The sequence below is a fragment of the Plectropomus leopardus genome, chromosome 3, assembly GCF_026936395.1.
Source record: "Plectropomus leopardus strain MGB_pleo_1.0 chromosome 3, ASM2693639v1, whole genome shotgun sequence".
In the NCBI taxonomy this organism is placed as follows: domain Eukaryota; kingdom Metazoa; phylum Chordata; class Actinopteri; order Perciformes; family Serranidae; genus Plectropomus; species Plectropomus leopardus.
The window spans coordinates 20,166,408-20,189,105 of record NC_142178.1 but is presented as its reverse complement, the minus strand read 5'-3'; the positions used below and the strand labels follow the sequence as shown (position 1 = coordinate 20,189,105).

At 40.4% G+C, this 22,698-nt stretch overlaps 1 protein-coding gene, 1 long non-coding RNA gene and 3 other non-coding genes across 9 annotated transcripts in view; all 5 read left to right on the top strand.

The window, feature by feature from the left end:
* Positions 1–12,443, top strand: part of LOC121941635 (caskin-1-like) — a 45,921-nt gene extending 33,478 nt beyond the window's left edge. For all 4 annotated transcript variants that reach the window (XM_088075841.1, XM_088075842.1, XM_088075840.1 and 1 more), the window contains 6 exons: positions 79–180; positions 394–532; positions 1,493–2,295; positions 2,376–3,024; positions 5,200–5,797; positions 10,544–12,443. In XM_088075841.1, the coding sequence (XP_087931967.1) occupies positions 79–180; positions 394–532; positions 1,493–2,295; positions 2,376–3,024; positions 5,200–5,797; positions 10,544–10,640 (2,388 nt within the window). In that variant the 3' untranslated portion in view covers positions 10,641–12,443. The remainder of the gene's footprint in view (positions 1–78; positions 181–393; positions 533–1,492; positions 2,296–2,375; positions 3,025–5,199; positions 5,798–10,543) is intronic.
* Positions 12,444–20,166: 7,723 nt separating this feature from the next.
* LOC121942688 (uncharacterized) lies at positions 20,167–22,201 on the top strand. Of its 2 annotated transcripts, none has more exons than XR_006105818.2 (6): positions 20,167–20,321; positions 20,766–20,880; positions 21,176–21,247; positions 21,447–21,555; positions 21,757–21,831; positions 22,031–22,201. It is a non-coding gene; the product is annotated as an uncharacterized LOC121942688 (long non-coding RNA). The 2 variants fall into 2 exon arrangements; XR_006105817.2 differs by having other exon boundaries at positions 21,171–21,247.
* LOC121942705 (small nucleolar RNA SNORD60) lies at positions 21,284–21,372 on the top strand. The gene has a single exon (XR_006105820.1). It is a non-coding gene; the product is annotated as a small nucleolar RNA SNORD60 (small nucleolar RNA).
* Positions 21,594–21,684, top strand: LOC121942707 (small nucleolar RNA SNORD60). The gene has a single exon (XR_006105822.1). It is a non-coding gene; the product is annotated as a small nucleolar RNA SNORD60 (small nucleolar RNA).
* LOC121942706 (small nucleolar RNA SNORD60) lies at positions 21,868–21,955 on the top strand. The gene has a single exon (XR_006105821.1). It is a non-coding gene; the product is annotated as a small nucleolar RNA SNORD60 (small nucleolar RNA).
* Positions 22,202–22,698: the final 497 nt, after the last annotated feature.

Below are 22,698 nucleotides of genomic sequence, written 5' to 3'. Positions count from 1 at the left end.
CATACAATTGTTTACATTAAAGAGAAAAAAAACACCTACAGTAGTTCCTGATGTGACTAAGTGTGCTTTGCATTGAAGGACCTGACGGCAATTGGGGTCATGAAGCCAGGACATCGAAAGAAGTTAACATCAGAGATCAGCAAGCTGCCCTCCACAGACTGGCTGCCAGACCACAAGCCTGTAAGGCTCTCACATGTTCTACACAAGCAAGAAAAGGGGGGAGATGTTGAGTTTTGGCAGCTACACGAACACAATCATCTACTGTATATTCACACGTGTAGCTGTTTCTAGACTGTTAAGAAACTCGTTTTTCAGACACAAACTGTATCTTGTAGTCTGTGCAGAGTCTTTTTACACTGTACCCACGTTTGTGTGTCCTTGTGTGTGTTTTAGGCCAATCTGGCTGACTGGCTGTCTCACCTGGGTCTGAGTCAATATTACCAGGTTCTGGTGCAGAACGGGTATGAAAACATTGACTTTATCTCTGACATCAGCCTTGAAGATCTGCAAGAGATTGGCATTACTAAGCTTGGTAAGACACAGCTACAAAGCAAGAAGAGATAGAGAGCCTTGATGTATGATTGTCAAAACTCATGAATAAAATGCATCAGTCGTAACCTCGTCCCACTTGTTACCAAAGGTTTTGTATTGGTCTACATCACATACAATAATGAAATGCCATAGAGGGTCTGTTGTATCTGGAATTTTCTGACTGAATTGATTCATCCAGCAAACATTCATTTTGCAGATTTAACATTCATAGTACAAAATGAAACAAATGAAATGTACACATAATAATGAAACCGACAAATAAGATTTCTAAAACTAAACATAGTGCGAAATGTGACTTGATCTTGCTCTGTATTTCATTGTGACTACTTCACAAAATGATAAAATACAGTTAAAGGCCTCTGCAATATATATTTTAATATAAAACTGTTATCCAGCTACTTGTCAAATCACATTTTTAAAAATTATGTTTGTGTTAGATACAATGATTATGCCTACTAGTCCATTATGGTATGCCATGAAAGATTTTCAGTTTTGGTTAACTGACCTGTACTTGTATAGCACCTTTTTAGTCATTAGACCACCAAAAAGGCTTTTACACAATGTGTCAAATTCACCAGTTCATACAGATATTTACACACTGGTGGCTGAGGCTACTGTACAAGGTGCCACCTGTTACTCAGTAACCATTCTTACGCATTCACACACCTATTGAACAGCAACTGGAAGCAATTTGGGGTTCAGTATCTTGCCAAAGGATACTTTGACATGCTGACTGGTGGGAGTCATACGCTGATCTTCTAATTAGTGGATGAACCGCTCTTCCCCCTGCGCCAGAGCCGCCCCCCTTTTACAGCAAATTTAGGGTTTTTGCAAAGTAGATAATAACCACAACTTTGGAAGTCTAAATGTGTTTTTATTGTATTTCTACCTCACAAAAATGGTTCCTCTATTCCTCTCCCTGACTCCTGCCTCCCCTCAGGCCATCAGAAGAAGTTGATGTTGGGGGTGAAGAGACTAAAGGAGCTGCAGAGAGGAGAAAGTAGCTCTGAGCCTCCTCAGAGCTCTTCAACACCTCCACCCAGCCCAGGAGGCAGCACCAGCTCAGAGCCCCAGCGGGAGGTGAGGAAGCAGAGGGAGGGCGCCCCCAGCCCCCTGGCCAAACCTCGCCCAGGTCTCACACATTCACAGACTCCTCCCCACACACCGACACAAACCCCACCACAAACTCCCCCTCACGGCCGGACCCAGCAGGCCTCCCCCAGGGCTCGGCCACGCCCCTCAACCCAGATGGCGACAATAGATGCATCAGTACCGCTGCTCCGCCTGCCCTGTGAGGAGGAAGAGCGACGGAGAACTCACAGTCTAATTGGCTCAGAATCAGACTCTAGATACGCCACTGTGTGCCGCAGCAGCTCCGCGCGTACTGCCCCGAATGATGTCACTGTTAACCGCAGCCAATCGTCTGTCACCCTCCGTCCCCGTCGGAAAGGTCGACCCCCGACACCACCTAAACGGTCCTGTTCTTCCATTACGGGGGCTGATGGGGAGGGAGAGGGACAGGTGGAGGGGCTACTAGGGCTGCCAACCTATCGAGAGCGGCGAGCCAGCGACTGCGGCAGCCTGAGAGCAGCTTTAAGAGCCCAGGAGTCAGCAGGCCTGGAGAGATCAGAAGGGGCTTCTGGGAGTGTTCGCAGCCTCGCCGCCATGCTGGAAACGTCCATGGTGGGTGGAGCCAAAACCCTGCCAAGGAATCTGGGGGGAGGCAGCACCAACTACCTACAGGTATGTGTTTGGACAATGACAATTAGATTTTTAAAATGTTTATCAGCAATATTCATGTGTGACAATCATGTAACCTGCAGGTGAGTCCGCCTGTACTTCGTCGGCAGGCAGGTGCAGGAGGTCTTGGATCTGAGGATGATGATGTCTTGAGTCGCCGCAGGACCATCAGCGGACCAGAAGGCCTCCCTGGTGATCAGATTGACCTCTTACCTCGGCAGCCAGCCCAGCAACGTCCAGAACCCCGACCCCGCTCCACCGTGGTCTCCTCAACATCAGAGATCACAGACGGCACAGCGACACTCCGACGAAGGCCACGTCCTCTGGCGACAGACTCTGAAGCACCTGCAGCCGTGGATGCCAATGCTGTTACCGGCTCTGACACCATACGCAGGAGGCAACGCACATCCGAGCATCCAGAAAGTGTCACTCAAAGCAATAACCAATTGGACTCTCCCAGCAGTCAAACAGATAGCAACCGGAAAAACGGAGGCGAGCCGCAGCAGAATGGGGGCGTGGTCCTGAGGCGGCGGCCGGTGTCCGAGGTCACTGATAGGACAGAGGCCAACAGAGAGAGCTGTGAGTGGATGGAGGCTAGGAAGTCTCTGAAGCCGCCGGTCTCACCCAAACCATCCACAGTCACCCTGAGGAAGACACAAGCCGACCCCCCGACTCCGACTCGCAGGGTCCCCATACCCGGGCCTGATAACGCCGAGACGGCGCAGAGCCCTGGTGAGATATACACATTTGTTCATTGTTGAATCACTTTTCAAATATGCAGATTGGATGCGTTTCTTTTTCCTGTTTTGTAGCATGGTAAAGTAATTTTTTTTGTGTTTTGGACTGCTGGTCACACAAACACAATATACAACTCACAACACCTGGAGCATTTGTGATGGCAATATAAACCTACAGTACTGTTATTGAAGTGTTACAGGACCTGAAAAATATTGTAGATTTAGAAACTGACTTCAAAAATGCTAGGAAAGAAGCTTGGGAAAAACAATATTTATAATTATCATAATAATCATAATAATTTTAAATTATGTTGCATTTTTGATTTATTATTTTTTTTAAGTTTTGTTATTATTTTGTTTTATTAACAAACTTTCGGGAAATTTTTTTGTACTTTTTTCTAATTTCTTGCTAATTTTCAGGTTGTTTCTCATTTCGTTGCTCATTGCCAGCCTTCCCACAATTTTGAAGAAATTTAGCCAATTTGCTCAGGTTTTAAAGGGTCAATATTTTCATTTAAAGACGGTGTGAAATTGTATAGTCACAATGATATGATCATTTTGTGTTATTGTTCTGAATATTTCTGTAGCCAAAATGGGTTATTCTGAGCGAGATGAAACAGAAAAAAATAGAAAACATCAGTGTACTGCCTCCGCAACATTGACAAACACTGCGTGGTAATAGATCAACCTGGTCTCACTCCCAACTCGTCAAATACTGAGACTTAGTCAGTGGCCCTTGGCATCAGATACTGTGACACCCTTCAGCACCTGAATGAGATGCACCAGACAGCGGCATTTTTTGACAATCAAAGCAACTGCTGTAGTATAAAGAGTGAGAAAGTCTGCATAGATCGCTGTTCGTTTTTCATGTGATACCAAAAGTCAGCTGAGTTATTTTAATAACGTCGTGTGTTGTGGCATATGTCACATGACGTTTCTTTAGTAATAGACACTTATCTTGAGCCAAATCATGATGTTTTTTTCTAAATGTAATCAGACTTTTGTTGCCTAAATTAAAGGAAGTTAACCTAAAAACAAACCCTAACCTAAGACATTGTATGCATTTTATGTGCAGAAAGTTTATTTTTAAAAGACACATTGCATTTAACAAGTGTAAATTAACGTGCCGCTCCTGAACACCCAAAACTAATATGAAAGGGGTCATGCCAGATTTTGACATGTAAGCCTATTGATTAACCTCTCATTCCCACTAGCTAACACCTGCTAACATTTGGCTTTTTGATGCAATGGGAATGCACATGATCGGGATTCACACACGGGTCAAATGACTCTGCAGGAGACATGGGTTTTTATCACCTCCAGCTCCAATCTGCATTGATGGCAACACAACATCTGGGTGAACGCACTAATTTCAGCTCCTTACCTGGCTAAATGCAATGATGCGCCATCATTAATTACAGTCCGTCTCCTCCCAAGCAGCAACACTGATCCAAATACATCTGCACCAAGTTTGAAAGACAGACTGAATAAGTAAGAGATATGTAAATAGAAGAAACCACTGAAAAGTTTTTCAAATCCTCTGTTCCTGCTGCTGTCAACTGTTAGCCTGTTCTCCTGCCTGTCTGTGACGTCGCACGGACACACCAACAAAACAACCCACAAACACAAAAGCTAACAGAAAGGTAGACTCCTGCGCCATTTACTGGCAGTGGGAATGCAGTATATAGTGGGTTAAACCATGTGAAAAACCTGCGTGCATGCGCTAAATTTAGTGGGAAAGCAATATAAGCGTCAGTATTTGACAAGCTGGGGTTGAGAATGTGTTAAAAAGGTTAGAAAAAGTAATAATAAAGAGCTTTCTTTAAGATTTTATTTATCATTGACAGAAGATGTATCTGGCACCAGTCTCCTGCACAAATTTGTGTTTCCTAGAATAGCAACGGTATGACTCAACCTCCCTCTGATTGACTAGTACTCGCTGCCTGAGTTGGTGGCTTTGGTTTGGTTTAGGCAAGAGGAGTGGGATTGAGTCGGGTTAGGGTGAGACTTTCATGTTAAGTCAGTCGGAGGCAAAGTAGGGTAATAGGGTATTGCCTTCACCATCCTATAAGTGCAAACTGTGGTTCTCTACAGGTCCTTTACTGTATATGTGTGAGTTTATCAGCTCATAAGAGAACTGACATCTTTCTCTCTGCCTCTCTCGGACCAGAGCCGAAGCGGGTTCCTCCTCCTGTATCCCCGAAACCTCGTGGACCTCCAACGGCACCTAAACCAGGCAAAGCAATAGTAGCTTCGGCTGCCATGAGCCCAAGTCCTGCTGCTACCAGCCCAGCTGCAGCCAGCCCCACCCCGGCCCCCAAACCCTCCTCTCCTCTCCCGTCCTCTGTCGCCCCTCTCCCAGCTCCTGACACCCCCTCTGCTCCCTCCCTCTCTCCAGGGCTCCCTCTTACTTCCCCCTCACCGGCCCAGAGTCCCTCCACTCCGTCTCCACACCCTGTCAAACCTCCCCGTTCCTCCATCGCCGGCCTCTCCATCGACCTGCTGGGACCACGGGAGGTGGAGGAGGAAGAGGAGAGGAGAAGAGAGGAAGAGGAGAGAAAGAGAGAGAAGGAGCAAAGGAGGCAAAAGGAACAGCAGGAGGAGGAGAGAAAGAGAGCAGAGAATGATAATCTGAAGGAACTGGAGGGTCAAGGAGAGGAAGTAGAGCAGGAGGAGGTGCAGCATCGTTTGGAGGAGACCAGCGCCTCCTTAGCTGCAGCCGTGCAGGCTGTAGAACATAAAATGAAAGAAGAGGATGCACAAAATGAGTAAGTATTTATGAAGTTAATCATCACAGAATGTACCATTTCTGTCCAGTAGCAATCTCTCAGGAGCACTGGTTGTCCTTCAATGTGGATGATGAGAGGATCAGAGCAAACTGAGAGGACTTTAGTCCTACTAAAAATGGGGGGAAACAGCTAGCCTGACTTTCTCAAAAATAAAAAACACAACAGCCAACACCTGAGAAACTCTCTAATGAACACATTGTATCTTGAATCCGTGCCTCACAGTGGTGACAAATACCTTTCTTTCCCACTGAAATTATGGCATGTATGGAAAGGAGACACCTATAATAGAAGACATGGTCTTTCCAAAAGAGCTGAACTTTCACACAAAGCCAGGTGGCAATCTGACCAGCAAATGGACTCAACTTAGCATGTCCACCCAGGTATCATATTCACATTAGATTCAGACAACTTTATTTATCCCAGAAGGGCAATTTCAGTTTTACATCTACCCAGACCAAACACAAACTGACAGACAAGAACAAGCAGCACTCAGCAGTTTTAGTACATCAGAGACATCAATACATAGGCAAAGACACACACTGGCACCTCATGTAGTCCCGTGCATACTGACTCACACAAGGACCGGGCAGAATAAATTGAAGAAATGTAAAAAAATTCCATGCTTCAATACATAAGTTAGTAAAAATAAATAAGACTTTCTAAGGCATTGCATTACACATCACTCAAATGCATTCATAGAATGTATGTATGGGCTTGCCAGCCATGCGAATAAACCAGAAACAGTAATAAACCAACTATGTGGTTGCAAAATAAAACCATCTAAAAAGACTACTGTTGGGGCGACTTCTAGCTCTCTAGGTAGAGTGTGCGACCCATATAGAGTTATAAGTTCTTCTCAGCGGCCTGGGTTCGATTCCTGTGGCCTTTTGCTGCATGTCACCCCCCCTCTCTTCCATACTTCCTTTCTATCTGTGCTGTCGTATCAATAAAGGCAAAAAATGCCAAAATTAACATCTAAAAAAAAAGGACTACTGTCAACATTTAGCAGCCTGATAGCAGAAGGAATAAAAGACTTAGAATACTGATTTGTTTTTCATAAGGGGTGCTTTGTAGCGCCGGCCTGAGGGCATTAAAGTTAATTCACCTGATAAAAAATGATTGGATTGATTGATAATTCCTTTTGCTTTCTGGGCTACATATTTCTCCCAAAAGGCTGTCTTTAACGATACTGTTTAGACTGTTCCTGTCCCTCACAGACAACCCGTTAAACCAAAAGATAAAGGAAAAAGTTAAAAGCATTTAGATAAATGATTGATTAAAAAAAATGCTTAAAATGGTGTTGCAGACTTTAAAGTGGTAAAGTTTCCGCAGTAGGTGCATATTTTGTTGTCCACGTCTGATGATCGACTCGGTGTTTGAATCAAACTTAAGTAAATCTGTATCTATATCTAAGTCCATAAGCATGGCCTTAATAAACATGCCAACCTGCATTTCGCTGTGTATATTGTTTGAATAGACAGTGTGACAAATGAAAAAGCAGAAATGAAAACGAGAAACTGTGGTGTCTCATATTGTACGTACATTTCGTAAGGAATTACAGCTGTGTTTCAGTGACCATGACAAAAGACCTCCTCCAAAACCTGTGCTCACCGACCATATCCAGCAATAATTATCTTATCTCAGCCTCAGAGAGAAAGCGAATAATCATATTTTCTGAAATGTTGAACCATCCCTTCAAGGAGAGGAGCCAATTATAACTCCCAGGAAACATTAAATGAGTTTAAAGGCAGCTGGAGCCAAAGTTTACACTCTGAGGAGGCCTGATAAAACATTCAGCGATTTAAATCACTTTCATTCATATTTTAATTCTGGGTCAGTGGTTCAGTGTTTTGTCCCCGTTTGAAATGATAAACTCTTCCTCCTAAATTTGCCTCTGGCTGGCATCTGTGCCATAGCAACAGTTGCTAAGGCTGTTGTGTACTGTAGTATTTAAAGCCTAACGTCAAAACAAACAGACGGAAACAAGGTCGGGGTATTTTTAACCGATTGCCATGACGTAAACTTGGTTGATTTGGCAAAACCCTTTGTTTCCTTGGTAACAGCAAGTGCATTTTAATACTATAGCAAACAGGGAGGAGGAAGAGAAACTGGTGTGTCTGTTTAATGCATTACCACACACATACATTTGCTTCAAAATAAAAGCAGCAAACAGCAACTTAATACAGACATGGTGTGGGCAGAGTGAACATTAAGAAGTGAAGCTTTTATGATTTAGATCAAACTGCACTGTATTACATGCTGTGAATCCCTTATTGTCATCGGTAATCTGAAACTGTGTGGAAATGGCATACTCCACCATTACCAATAAAACTATCTATAGACCTTAATGTGAATAAAGTTGAAGGTCCAGTGTGTGGAGTTTAGGGGCATCTATTGTCAGGAATGGTATACAAGATTCATGACTATGTTTTCAATTGGTTAAAATCACCTGAAATACACTGAACAAAATTTTCAACACAATACTTTTGTTTTTGCTCCCATTTTTCAAAGGTGTAACCCTTTAAAACCTCTGAAATAAGTAAAAAAAAGTTACAGGAAAATTACCTGGAAAAAAGCAGAAAGGAGAAAAGCAAAAAAAAAAATGAATGGACAGAAAAAAATCAAATCAAATTTTGATATATCATTATAAGAACTATAAATATATTTTTCTGGACATTTTCCTTTTTTTTGGATTATATCTAAGAATCTACCCACTGCTCATTTTTCTGTCACCTTTTACTTTTTTTTGTCCATTTCTTGCCAAGTCGCTTTTTGTTTTTTTCCCACGTTTTCAAAAGAAAACTTTTTTAGGTTTCATAGGTTTAAGTGCTTGTGAAAGGCGTCGATTCAGGTTCTAAAGGGTTAAGTTACAGATCTAAGACTTTTTTTCATGCACACAATAGATACATTTCTCTCAGTTTTGTTAAAATCAGTGTTAGTGATGTCACTGCAGCACAACCTCAGTCAACCTGATACTATTTCTCCCTATAAACACTAGTCTAGGGTTTCCAGGGCCTGGCTGCCTGTACATATATTTACAGAGAATGAGTGTTCGGCTCCCAGGCTAAAAGTGAGAGATTTGGGCCTGCCGGTCAGCTCACTCTCCGTAATTCAACATTGCTTCACTTTAGCACTCAGTTGACGGTTCATTTGTAGACATTAAAACACGCCAACAATAACGGAAACAAAACTTCATGAGGAAAGGAGGAAACTCTACCGTCTGTCTTCCTCATGGCAGAAAACATCTCTTCTTAGCTGGAGCTCCACACCTGGTCTGACTCGTCTCTCAATTACTTCTGCCCAACCCTTCTCAGACACACAGGCTCTACCCCTGAGTGAGTCCAACCTACGCAGCCTGACAATCATGCATGACAGCCAAATAAGTACTGTGTTTTTTAATATCCATACTACTATACTATATAGTATGCAAGAAAAGATTTAGCATGTCCCAGTACATAGTATTTCAGATGCAGTATGGCAAAAATACCAGGATGTTCAAATACATTCGGACAGATTTTGCATTATGCAAGCCAGCATACTTTTCTGGCTATTCTGACCCACAATCTTCTGCTCAGCGGCAGATGGGTCACATCAACTGAACCACAAAAAAAAAGATACCTGATGAACATTCAGTTCAAGGGGCAGCAGCTCCAGTGGACACTCCTGCAGCCAGCAGGCCAATGGCACGCTCCCTCAAAACCTGTGACATCCAAACTGCACAGTTTAGAGTGGCCTTTAATTGTGGCCTTCCCAGGACATACCGGTGTAGTAATGATGCTGTTTAATGAACATCTTGATATGCAACACCTGTCAGGTGGATGGATTATGTTGAATAAGGTGAAATGCTCACTGATATTGCTTTTAACATGCCCATAAACATTTCAAATACAAAAAATAAGAAAGTAAAGGCAGAGGGCAGAGTCTCTGCTGAAAACTACACCGCCACACCCAGTTGGTCATAATTGATGATTGAGAGGAATTACTTCTGTATGAGTCATTGTTTTTTATGAAACTCTTATGCAGTATAACATCAAAAATATCATATAATGCTAACTTACCATGAGGAGAAAATACCTCTGAAACCAGCTAACACCCTTCACTTCACATCTTTAATCATCTGAAACATCATTTTTCTTGTGCTGCATTCAGATGCCTTTCACAAGCTTTTAAACTTCGAAGCAGTAAGCAGTTTGGTTTTATTTCTTTTGAAGACATGGGGGAAAAGACACATAGAAATTTGGAAAGAAATCTTCTGCAAAAGTCAAGGAATTTGTAAAAGGTTAGAAAAGAGAAAGGTAGAGGGATTATTAACAAATATTTTTTGAAGGATAGGAAGGTTTTTTGAAACTATAGGTCTATTATGCCTATTATCTATATCTATCTATTCTAATTATTTATTTAAAAATATGTCAGAGAAAGAATACATATTTTATTATTATTTAAAAATGTTTGCACTTTTTTCCCAGGTAATTTTCTTGTTGTTTTTTGTTTGTTTTTTTCTTTATATTTTGGAGTATTTTCCAGGTAATTTTCTTGTAACTTTTTTGCAATTATTTCTAATTTTGGGTGATTTCTTGTTAAGTTTCTCATTGCCCTTCTCCATGTTTTTGAATGAAAACAAGCTTATTTGCTCAGGTTTCAAAGGGTTAATCTACTGGTGTGACAGCACTGTGCCTCTGCCTCATTATCAGCTAAACTCTTCCTTTTTTGCTGTCCAAATCCCAGCTCTCTTTCCAGCAAGAAGTCCACAGTCTCCATCTTGGACGACATCGGCAGCATGTTTGACGACTTGGCAGACCAACTGGATGCAATGCTCGACTGATCTCCTGCCCGCGTCTCATCTCCATCAAGCCCTTTCCCCTCTCCTCCCATCATGTGTAGGTGTTTCAAGAAAACTCTCCCAAGGCTCAATGCTGGCGCTCTGAGAGTGTGTGTGCGCGCGTGTGTTTGAGCGTATGTCCCTCCTGCGTGAGCGCTTCTCATGTAGCCTTGTACAGTAATACCGAGGAGGGAGTCCTCTTCGTCTGGCGCAGTAGCTCTAGTCCGCCTCCCGTTGTGAGGAGGCCGCTCCCACACAACCTCTGACCTCTGCAGCCCAGCGAGTCGCCGCCGACGCCTAGCCTCAGATGGCTGTGTGGACCCAGAAGCACAATCATTTTCCTCGTCCTTTTATCTCTACAGACTCTGACAGAGACGCTAACTCAGTCAGATAGGGAGGCAGACAGATAAGCATATTGCTTGCAAAAAAAAAAGCACATAAACTGACTGACAGACAGGCAGATAGATAGATAGACAAGATGCATACAGATGAGATACCAGAGAGCGTTTTTAAAAGCACACGGAAAGACAGGCCGCTTTCTGAGTCTGTCCCGCTCCTGCGATGTCAAACGGATGCATTTTTCCAGATGAATCGTAGCCTCTATTTCTCTTCGGTATGAGTGGAGGATTGTGGTTTAGCCGGACTTCCTGACTTGTGTGTTGTCTCTCTTCATGTCGTTGTTGTTGCTGTTGTTGTTATCGTTGCCGTTGTTGTCGTTACGAGTGTGTGTAGTCCCTGCTGATGCTCATGTCAATGTCCTCCCACTCGTACAGTAGTTATTCTAATGAATCAGAGCGACGATATAGATGTGTGTCCATGACTTTTTGAGACACTCGCACATACACACACAAACACACACACACACATACAATGGTTTTAAGCTCGCTGGTGTTCTGCTTTGTTGGTGTTTCACTCCGTCTATGGAGTTCTGCTTGGAGATGAATCTACACACACACACACATTTACATGCAAAGACACATATATACAAGCACACTCATGCGGTGTATCCCCTTGTCCTGCTGCAGTGAACAGTGTTTTTAAAAGATAATCCTATATTTCAATGCTTTATATAGTACATCCAGTATACATACATAGAGTTTATAATATACCTGGGTATTTGAGCTGTTAGAGCTCCCTCTAGTGTTGGTTAGTGAAACTGCCTCTAATCTGCCCCACTTCCATCTTGTCTCCCCCCTTTATATCTCCCTCTGTGTCCGTTTTGTTAACTCTGCATCTCTCTGTGCCTTGGTAGTGCTCTCTCACATGTTCATTTTTGTCTCTTTTCTTTGTTTTCCGCTCAAACGTGTTTAATGGTTTTCTGCTTCCTTACAACCCCTCCGCTCCTTGTGTGTCTGTGATGTCAAAAGTAGCTTCTAGGTTGAGTTGTGAGTCCTATACAATCCCCTAAAATCAATCAGTAAGCTGTAATAAATTGGCTCTGCTCCTCCTCGGCTCCCCAGTTTTCAGTGTCCCTCCCCTCCCCCCATGTAGGCCAGACAGTGGATCAACCACCAGTGTACATCCCAACGAAGAGTCCACTTGTATTTTTATGCTCTTTGAAAACAAAGATATATTTGAGAGACAGATGGTTCTATGTGAATAATAATAATAATAATAATAATAATAATGATGATGATAATTATAGACATTGAATTGAGGTGAGCTGATTGAGCCTGTACATTTATGGTTGAGTTCTGGATGTGTTGTGACGGCTGTTGTGCCATGGTTGGGTTTAGGTTGTGTTTCTGCTGTGACGATGCATTCCTGTACAGCTGTGATCAGAATAAATGTATAAATTAAACCTGACTCTCAAAGTGTGGTTCTTTTAGGCATTGTTTGCTAAGAAATTGTAATGTTGGGACAAGCGTGTGTTTGTCTCACTCCTTCTTACACAGACCCGAACCCGCTGGAATGATTTTGCTGAGCCTTATGAAGCCCAAAAGTAACTGCTAGGCCAATTGAGCTGTGTCCTCCTCTTGGCAGAGAAAGGGCTTGAACCTGCGTATAGCTGCTTGTGGCTTTATTTATATATTTATTTTTAAAGACAATGTTTTTCAGTGACTGCATTATTTGTGTCCTTTACTGTTAGACAGTTCGACTGTGATGGGATATAAAATCCATCATCTTTGACTTCCTGTACTCTATCACTCTGTGTGAATCCACATAAACATGTACACCGGTGTACTACTTTACAAAATAACATGTAGGCTTTAGTACAATAGTGTGTTGCCTGTTTGTTCACAAGTAAAAACATCAATGTACCTCACAGTTATTTATAAACTGTCATTTGCAGATTCTCATTTTGTTATCATCTGTACCCACCAATGTTGAGAAGTATGATCATTTTTAAAAGTAATAATAAAAAGAACTCATTACATCTTCCTTTAAATCTGCAGCTTGTTGCTCAGTTATAATCACACGTATTAACAATATAGTAGTAATAAAAGGTGTCGTTAAAAAATACCTATAGTATTAATTCATCTCAAGTTTCCACAGTTACCAGTTTCCAGTTGTTACCCCCTTATTCCTGAATCTTGCCCCTTGTTCCCTTGAACCTGTGTCAGTATGTGCTGTATTTGTAAACAATCAGTCCAAAAAAATACAATTTTCTATGATTTATTAGGAATTAAAATGAGGAGCACAGATGAAAAAAGGCATTGGCCGCTTCCTGTGTGATATGTGTGTTGTGAGGAGCGTCCTGAAAGCACCAGCACAGAAGAAGCGGACTGTAACAACAGCATAAACCCTGCTCTCACATGAATTTGTTTCGAGCAGCCTAAAGTTTATAGGCCTATGTGAGTATTAGTTTACATAATTTACCTTGGATAAGAAAACATGGTTGATATACTGCAGTGATTATTAGAGCTCCTTTCTACTCTGGTGGTAAATCTGTCCCTGCCAGAAAGTATTTGATAGAAGTAAAAGTAATCATTAACTGTGGTGGCTGCTCCAGCAACATTACCACCTAGTGGATATTTTAATGTACTACATTAACAGAGGTAGCTGCATTTATTGTTAGAAAAAGATTTCAGTTTTTGTATTGTAGTATGGAACTTGTAGAATCAGGTTCACGATTAACTATTACTGACCGTTCAGGGTAATTTAAAAAATATCAAGCCTATACCAGTTTTTACACAAGTGTAAAGAGTAGATATATCAACTGAAAAAAAATGAGAACGGTATTTTTTTTTTAAATGCTCTGCATGAAAACATGGGGGGAAGAGGGTATGACCCAAAACCTATGTATTTATTTATTTATTTATTTATTATGTATTTATTTATTTATTTATGTTCGTTTGTTTAAATAACTAATCAGTCCCACTCACACACAAACACAAAATATTTAGTGGAAAATGTTTAAGAGTGAGTTTAACACACTGAAACTTAACCCTTTTTTATTGCATCCAAATGCGAAAACATAGAATATAACTGTTATTTGTACTGTTTCAGTCACAACTGAATTATTTGATTTTGAATATACATCACTTTTATACAAATATACATACAGATACACAAGATCACCGGATATTTGAAAAGTGTTATTAGATCCTACATCATTCATGGACATATTCCTGTGAGGTAATATCATTGACTTGACCTTGAAATGACACTGAATGATATACAAATCAGTCAGTCAAACAAAAACTGCTGGCAGCAGTCTGTCGTTTGAAGTGACAAAGTGGCTGTGGCTCACAGAACAACATATGTACAGAGAGCCATGATGGCTGCACTGATCATCAGCCCAGAGATGGGGACTGTGGGTGGATGTAAATGTCAGATGTGGCTATTGGGTTCTTCTTTTGATTATCGTATTTATGTATTTAGATTGAAGTTTCACAGTTTTGTTACCTTGCAGTGGGTTGTGCTGGCACGAAGACCAACACTGGATGCTGCAAAGACTGTGAGTGCTCAAGAAGCTAGCTCAATGCCAAATCCACTGAATTGGAATAAAACATGTTAGTGGGCTTTGACTATCAGATATATCCAAATTTTAGTTGTTGTAAATGTGGGGCATACCTTGAGGGTGTAATAGGTGTAAGGTCTTTGCCCATGGTCTGCATCAGTCTTCGTCCAGAGTCCAGCGCAGATATCCACTCTGCTGTAAAGAAGCAACCAAATGGGTGCGTTGGACATTACAGAGCCGCTCTCATACAGAAACCAGAGAGCCACCAGTGGACCGATCGCATTGCTAGTGATAAAAACAGCTCATGTAAATACTTGAAAAAAATGTACTCCAGGCTTAAAGCTATGATCAAAGACCTTATAACACTATCTGACTTTGGAAAATATGTTATTCTCCAAGAGGGTGCCATATTATTAGAGCTTGTATTATATGCAGTATACTTTTTTATTTTACTTCTTATTCTATATTTGCTACTTTAAAAAAAAAAATTTAACACAGGAATGAGAAAAATATATAAATAACTAAATAAAAAAATTAAAAGGAAAATTGTGAACAGGTAAGTGATACTAAAATAAGGATTCAGTGATCTGACTTTTCAGACAATCTCCAAATTATGTCAAATTTTGAAGGCACCTACAAGAGAGAACCTCAGCTTTTAGAGCTTGAAATTGTACAGCACAATCTACTAATCCAATGAGGCTCTATGAGAACAAAACTGTAGATATGAGCCAATCAGAACCCCATTTTAATACAGCAAGCCCTTGATTCACTCAAATCTTTATCTGAACTAAAACTTTAGGTCCTTTAATGAACAGGTTAAATGTTGCCTCTAATGTTATTTGGACCATTTTACAAGTTTATCTTTAAAGTAAAAAACACTTACCCATCGAGCTAGCTCATTAAGCTGGCTCAACCCCTGGGCTCACATATACTCACATTCTCTCTATTCCTTCCTCTGTGGTCCACAGTGGGAATTAGGAAATTCACACGTTGAAATTGGGAAATTCGCACGTTGAAATTGGGATGTTCGCACGTTGAAATTGGGATGTTCGCAAGTTGAAATTGGGAAATTCAAAAGTTGAAATTCAGAAATTCGCAAGTTGAAATTCAGAAATTCACAAGTTGAAATTCAGAAATTTGCAGGTAGAAATTCGCAAGTTGAAATTGGGAAATTCACAAGTTGAAATTGGGAAATTCGCAAGTTGAAATTGGGAAATTCGCAAGTTGAAATTCGTAAAATTGACGTGAAACCGATGCAACGCTTGAAATTTGACTCCCACATTCACTCATCACAAGCAGTCCCGTGTGACACACCTCAGGCAGGGTTTGAGCCTGCATTGAAGCTACCTCTCTATGTTGGTGGTCGGTGTCCTTAACCACTGGATTGTCTCGGGCATCAATGAACTCTACAAAGCAGAAGGAGAAAGAAGATGAGACCTTAGATGTAAAAAGCTTCCCTTCATCATCCTGCAGAGAAACAAACTTCCCTGCACACTTAAGCTGTTGTGGTGTTTTTCAAGTCTGTTCTAGAGGCTCTTTAGGTAATTCTGAGTTTCGTTGTACTTGTAACTTCTGAGTGTTGAATCAGTTTGTTGTCGAGCTGCTAGTCAAATCAGATCTCAGTTGTCCTGTTATCCCAGATGGCCTGGTGGTCAGGGCTCCTGGTTTTTACCCAGCTGGTCTACTTTCAGCTCCAAGTTTAAGAGCTTCTCAATCTGGATCGCCTCTTGGTGTCTGGCCTTAATATAGATCATAAAGCCCGCCCCTCAGTGAATGGGACATAGGCCAAACTAAAAAATCAAAGTACACGCCAGATAAACTTTTCCCAAAGATAGTTTCTGACTAGGGCTGGGCTATATGACCTCAAATAAATATCACAATTAACTAAACATTTTACCTTGATTACAATTAATGAACGTGTTTTTTGTTTTCTTTTTTTTGTTTGTTTTTTTTTTGCTCTCATAGTTCATTGACACAGTTTGTACTGTAAATATGCTCAACCACTAAAGCTGGGATATTTTTTTCTAATGAAAGAATGCATATCTTGTCTTTGTGATTTTAAAATAATTGAATAAAACACACACAGATGAACTACTTATGATTATTTAATGAATATTTCTGATGTGAAAAAATGTTGGCAGTTTGCAGTAATTAGTATTAGTATTACATGGAAATGGAATACTTTAAATTTTTTTAATGTGTAATAATAGCAGTCTTAAACAGTTAAATGTTTATTGTTTAACAGTGGTATAATGTAGTTAAGGCCACATTTACTTAAGTATTGTACTTAAGTATAAGGTGACCAGATTTCAGAAATGAAAACCGGGGAAATTTTCAAAAATATAACATTAAATTATCCAATGTTATTATCTAAGTTTGATTTGACCATGGTATGTTGCACTGTAATAAACATATGATGCATTGTTGTTCATTAAACTATTCAGCTTTATACAAGAATTAAAGGCTCCATTTTCAACAAACTTCAGAACCTCTACTGTGAACCATTAAAAATTTCACTGACGCTCTGCTGCACGTCTCTGCCGCGACTACTCTATAACCCAACAGTGTTTTAACATGACTCTTAATTAACAGTCCAGCTCCATTGAGACTATGGTGGGAAAAAGTAGACTATGGCGGCCCAGAAACACTGCTGCTGCTAGTAGCAGCCTGCTACTCATAACCATGTGGAGGTATCGTGTTTGGTTTTCCAGCTGTTAACGCTTAACTTCTGAATAAAATAATATAATCGCGTAATCGAGCACTGATTACACTCTGATAGTGAAGGCTTTGCTTATTGCAGCTGGGTAAATGCAAAAAGGTCATAGGTTAGCTAAATTACCATAGTATAGCCTACCACCATCCAAAATGAAAAAACTATAACACGCAACACAGTATATTCACTTTTTTCTCAACTGAGCCAGGAGCACTAAAAACAAAAGAATTACACTGTGACGATTTTTTTCTCAAAGCCAATAAAGATTAAGTGTAGCAGTGAAATATGCACACTTTGCTCATGATATAAGCCACTACAATTGTGTAAATATATAGTCTACAGCTTGTTCAGACATCTTCTCCTGGTTGTTTAAACTGCACTGCAGCGACACAAACACACTGCATCAAAGAGGAGCAAACGCAGGGACTGTAGGCTACACAACGTTGCCTGTAGTCTCGAGCTGCTGCACTCACCTGTAGGAGTCACTCTGTGAGCATTGTCCACGCGAAGTCCTTCATTTGCACTGCAGCGAGAGAGAGAAAATGCATTAAAGAAAAGCTAAATAAGGGACGGTGTACAATATTGCCTGTGGCGGTTGTAGATATATCATCTGGAGTTGTTGCACTCACCTGTATGAGTCACTGTGTGAGCTGCGTCCGCGCGAAGTCTCCCATTTAGTCTGCTCTTCGTCAAACTGCTCGTTCAGGCATAACGTCAATAAAACAGTCCACTCGTCTTTTTGTGCCACAGCGCTCCTTAAAGTTTTCCAAAATGTTCAGCTTAATGCGGTAACATCCCGGTTTATTGTCAAAAACAGTAAAGAGTCCATTGAATGTAAAATCCGTCTAGTCAAAGCTCTGACGGACGCACGTAGCAACGTCGCAGGTGTGTTTGATTTTGGTTAGCCTAAACAGCGAACGTTAAATGAGTCAATGGTTACAGTAAACGCACCCTTTCTTAGACCATAACCCACACGGAAGTAAACTTTATTTGATTGTGTCGTTGCGCATTTGACATATTAGGTTCCCTCGAGCTGTGCTGCCCCTCGCCTGGACAGCGCACGAGAGCAGGCGCCCGCAGCCGGAGGGGTGACGCTACAATGGATCGTCCGGAGGGAGGTGCACGTCATCAAACGCTCATAGCAGAGTCAACCAATCACAGCAGCGTGTAGTTTTGTCAGATTTTTGTAGTTTCCGTCAGATTTTTGTAGTTTCTGTCAGATTTTTGTAGTTTCTGTCAGATTTTTTTTTTTTTACAAAAAGGACTTTAGCATATCAGATTGCACTGATTCATATAGTAGCTACATAGGCCGCACTCACACACATCAAATGTTTAAATATTCAGCCTGAATGTCCAGACCTCCTTTTAAATCAATGCAAATGTAGTTAAAACATCAACTTGTCGCAAAACATATATTTGTATAACTACTTAAATAATTTGTTCAGTTGAAGCTGAAAGACTTATCACAACTCCGAGAGTTGAATGTACCACATATAAAAGGAGTTACTCATCGTATAATATGCCTCAGAAATTATTGATAGGCCTACCAGTTGACATTTACTTGGGTAATTTAGCTAGTTAGTTATAATTTGAGGTAGCTTTACTTGGGCAGTTCCATTGGATTACTTTATACTTGTAGTTCATTACATTTCAGTGGTGAATATTGTACTTTCTACTACAATAGATTTATCTGACATTAATTCAGTCATTTTTTATGGATATGCAAATTTCTGAAAGAAAGTGCAGTCAGATAACCTAAAGTTTCTTTGCCCTTACATTACATTACGTAACATTTCCTGGCATATATCTAACGCTAGCTAGAAATCATTTGTTAACTGTTAATTTCTTCACCTTTGTCACCTTTGTCCAGCAGGAGGCGGTGACAAAAAGCTGCGATCAAGTCGGACAGATTTCTGACTTTTTCAGCAGCACCCATATCCTCTTAGATTGGATTCCTCTTCATTCAGATCTTATCATATGGTTTATCAGTCTGTTTACAGTCTCGAATTATTGTATTGATGGACAATGTAAACTTTTTAAATATTGCACAGGCGATTTGTGATTTCTGATCATGGTTCATCCCTCATTTACATGAATTCTAATGTATATCAGCAGTATATCGTTTTTGCTGCTGTATATAAATCCACTGAGTGCATCTGTCACCCTCAAACTACATCATATAAATACAAAAAAAACATCATAACAGCTCTTAGTGCAGATCAGTCAGACAGCCTATGGTCAGGGCTTCACATCTGTATACGTTATTTTAAGAATCCTCACATCCCATTTAAGATTACAGACCACAAATTCTGCTGTTTAATCCTTAGTCCTTCTTTTCCCTCCTTCCTCAAAATAATTAAAATACTCTACAACAGACTCTGTATAGTTTATGATGAATGTATTTAGTCTTTGTAAATGCAAACATCACTATCAGTCAGAACATGAACTCTGTTAACAGAAAGACCGTCAAATAAGACAAATAAATTCCAAATCTCTGAAATTCAACAAAAATAAAAAGGTTTATCTGACACTTCATACTGGTGGGTCAAGCAACCCAGGGTTAAAGTTGGCTCAAGCGTTTTTGCCACAGATGTATTTAAGAAATTTTCCCGGAAGCAAAAAACTACAACTCCCATGAAGCTTTGACGTAACTTCTGCTTCTAAGACTCATGGGAGATGTTGTTGGTCAATACAGTCAAAATCATCGGTGTTTTATCTCTGTTTAAATTACAGGTTGCTCGACATAATAGCGTTCATTGCATTAAAGATGGGTAGATAAGCAAAAAAAATAAAATAAATAAGACTAGAAATTCCCATAATATTTCTCATAAAGTCCAACGAATGAAACTAGCTAGCCGTTAGCCAGCCCAGAAAAGGGGCGGTACTTCCGTTTTCTCTTGGACGGAAGCCTTAAATGCTCATTTGCTCTGGCGCGTCAGTCCTGATCAGTTCTCCACATGCAGCATGGCAGGAGACGAGAAACCTCTAACCCCATTTCAGTGTTTTCTCCAAACTTCAAGCCACGACCGCAAAGACCCGTCCCGAGCGGAAAAAGTTTGTGGAACAAGTGAGTAATTTGTTGCAAATATGAGTTTGATGTTGAATGCTAACTTGATTACGTTTTTCTGAAAAGCAACATCTGGATTTCCTGCATGGCCCAGTGCTACCACGTGGTGTTTCGACCATCTAAAACTATAAACTGTCTTCTTTTTAAAACAAGGAATCTAACTTTTATTGTGCATCGAGCTGCACCATATTGATGTCTCACCCCCACATTTTAATTTATTTATTTATTTTTTTTACCATAAAATGTTATGTCTGGATAGCAGTAGAATCTAATTCCAACTTTCAATTCCTTCTATTATAAGTTTGAGCATGTGTGTTTGGTAACAGAAGCATGTGTCTAATATTAAAGTAATTGTGTGGTAATTAAATAGTGAAGTAGCTACATAACCTTATAATTGGTGCTGCAGGGATGTATTCATGAGCCTTGCTTTCCCTCTCTTTCCAGTATCTCACATGGAGGCATGTAGGAGTTGAGGCCCGGATGACCTTCATAAAGGTTGAAATGGAAAAACTGAAAATGAATTTGCCTTGAGGAGTGCCATCACTGGATCAGAGCAAATGTGAGTTCATCTGCATCATAAACCGTGATCTGAATAAATAAAGTAATTTGATAAACAATATGCCTAAATATGTAACACTTCCTCATGGTTTTCACTATTATGATACATCAAAAACTGAAAATAGATCTGACAAAACTCAGCTTTACAAAACATGTTTCACAGCCACACAAACTTTTCCTACACATCTTATGAGAGACAAATGGCAGCTTCTAATTTTAACTCATCTGAGGCTAGATTTTATATAGCATTGTGTGTGTCATTTTTTTCACCATGGCCTTTTTTTCCTTCAGTGCAGGTGAGAAAGGCAGGCTGAGGGATGCTGCTGTGTCTGAGCAGCCTGAAGACTCCACGCTGGGTTTGAGAGCTGGTGAGTCTTAAATGTGTTGCCGTTTTAATCATTTTTAGCCTGTGATGATGAAATCAAATAACTTTTCTGACACCTACTATGAGAGCTGAACTCCAGCTCCTGATTCTAAATTTATTCTGAGGCTAAATTATTAGGATGTTAGTGTAATCTTCACCTCAAAAGCACCACTTAAACTATTTTTTCTCTAAAATTGTTACAGGTAACGAATGAAAAGACGGAAAACGTGAGAACCGGCTGTCTGAGGCCGCAGTGTGTGAGATGCTCCTCAGATCGATACTCTTATTGACCTCGCTGGGTTTGAGGAGCTGGTGAGTCTCTACAATATGTTGGCGTTTGAATCACATGTAGCCTATGATTACAAAATCAAATAACTTTTCTGACACCTACTATGAGAGCTGAACTCCAGCTCCTGATTCTAGCTTTATTTTCTGAGGCTCGTACAGTACAGATATATGTGCACGTGATTCTAACATCGTCATGTGAATTAAAACAGAGCTGCTCTTTTACAGGTTGATTTAAGACTCAACACAGGGGCGAGTAGCTCTTCATGATCCTGCTGATGAAGGACTGGTGATCTAGTAATGGTAAGTCAGTGTGTAGATGTTGCTTCTGTTCAGCACAGCCAATGATGACATACCAAATTTTTTTCTTTTCTGACACCTCGTATGAGAGCTCTCAGCTCCTGATTCTAACTTTTATCTGAGGCTGCAATGATCATATTTTTTTATTCTGTTCGTCTGCCACACAGATTGCTGTCATCTGATCCGCATTTGTCTTTTTCAGGTGCCTTAAATTCAAATGTCGTCGCGGGCCAGACGAATGACGCCCTCGAGCTGATGGAACAAACCCTAAATGAAAAAACTACAATGTTTACTGAACAAAATGTTTTTTTGGTTTTTGAACTTTTTGCATCAAGCTGTCAACCTGTATTTATTAAATAAACTCTTAATTCTGTGTTCTGACTGGTCTGTTTTATGTAGTATTTGATGCATTTGTATCCAGAATTATTACACCCTAAACATAATGTGACTGACAAAGGCAGTAAATCTGTTTGTTTAAAAACACTTTTACTTTTAAAGCAAGGAATTTTATAGTCCTGCTTGCCATATGCCATTTCCATTTTAATGTTTTTATATTAAAGATCTTAAACTATTGTAAAAAGAAAAAAAAAAAGCATTCACACCCACAAGACTCAACAGTTCCACAGATCCAACAAAAACACCTGTGCAAAGCTAGATGAAAAAAGTAGTGACTATTTTGCCTTGTATAAAGTATATTGTGGTGGAGCAAAAAAAATAGTTATTGTAAGTTCTCCTTTTGGCCAGAGGTACTCTGAAATATAGGCCAAAAGGAGTAGCTGAATCAAGCTTGAGTTTGCCAGCGTTAATTTTTCCCTCCTGTTACAGGGACGCACACCTAAAGTATACACTTTCTTCACATTTTAGATGTGT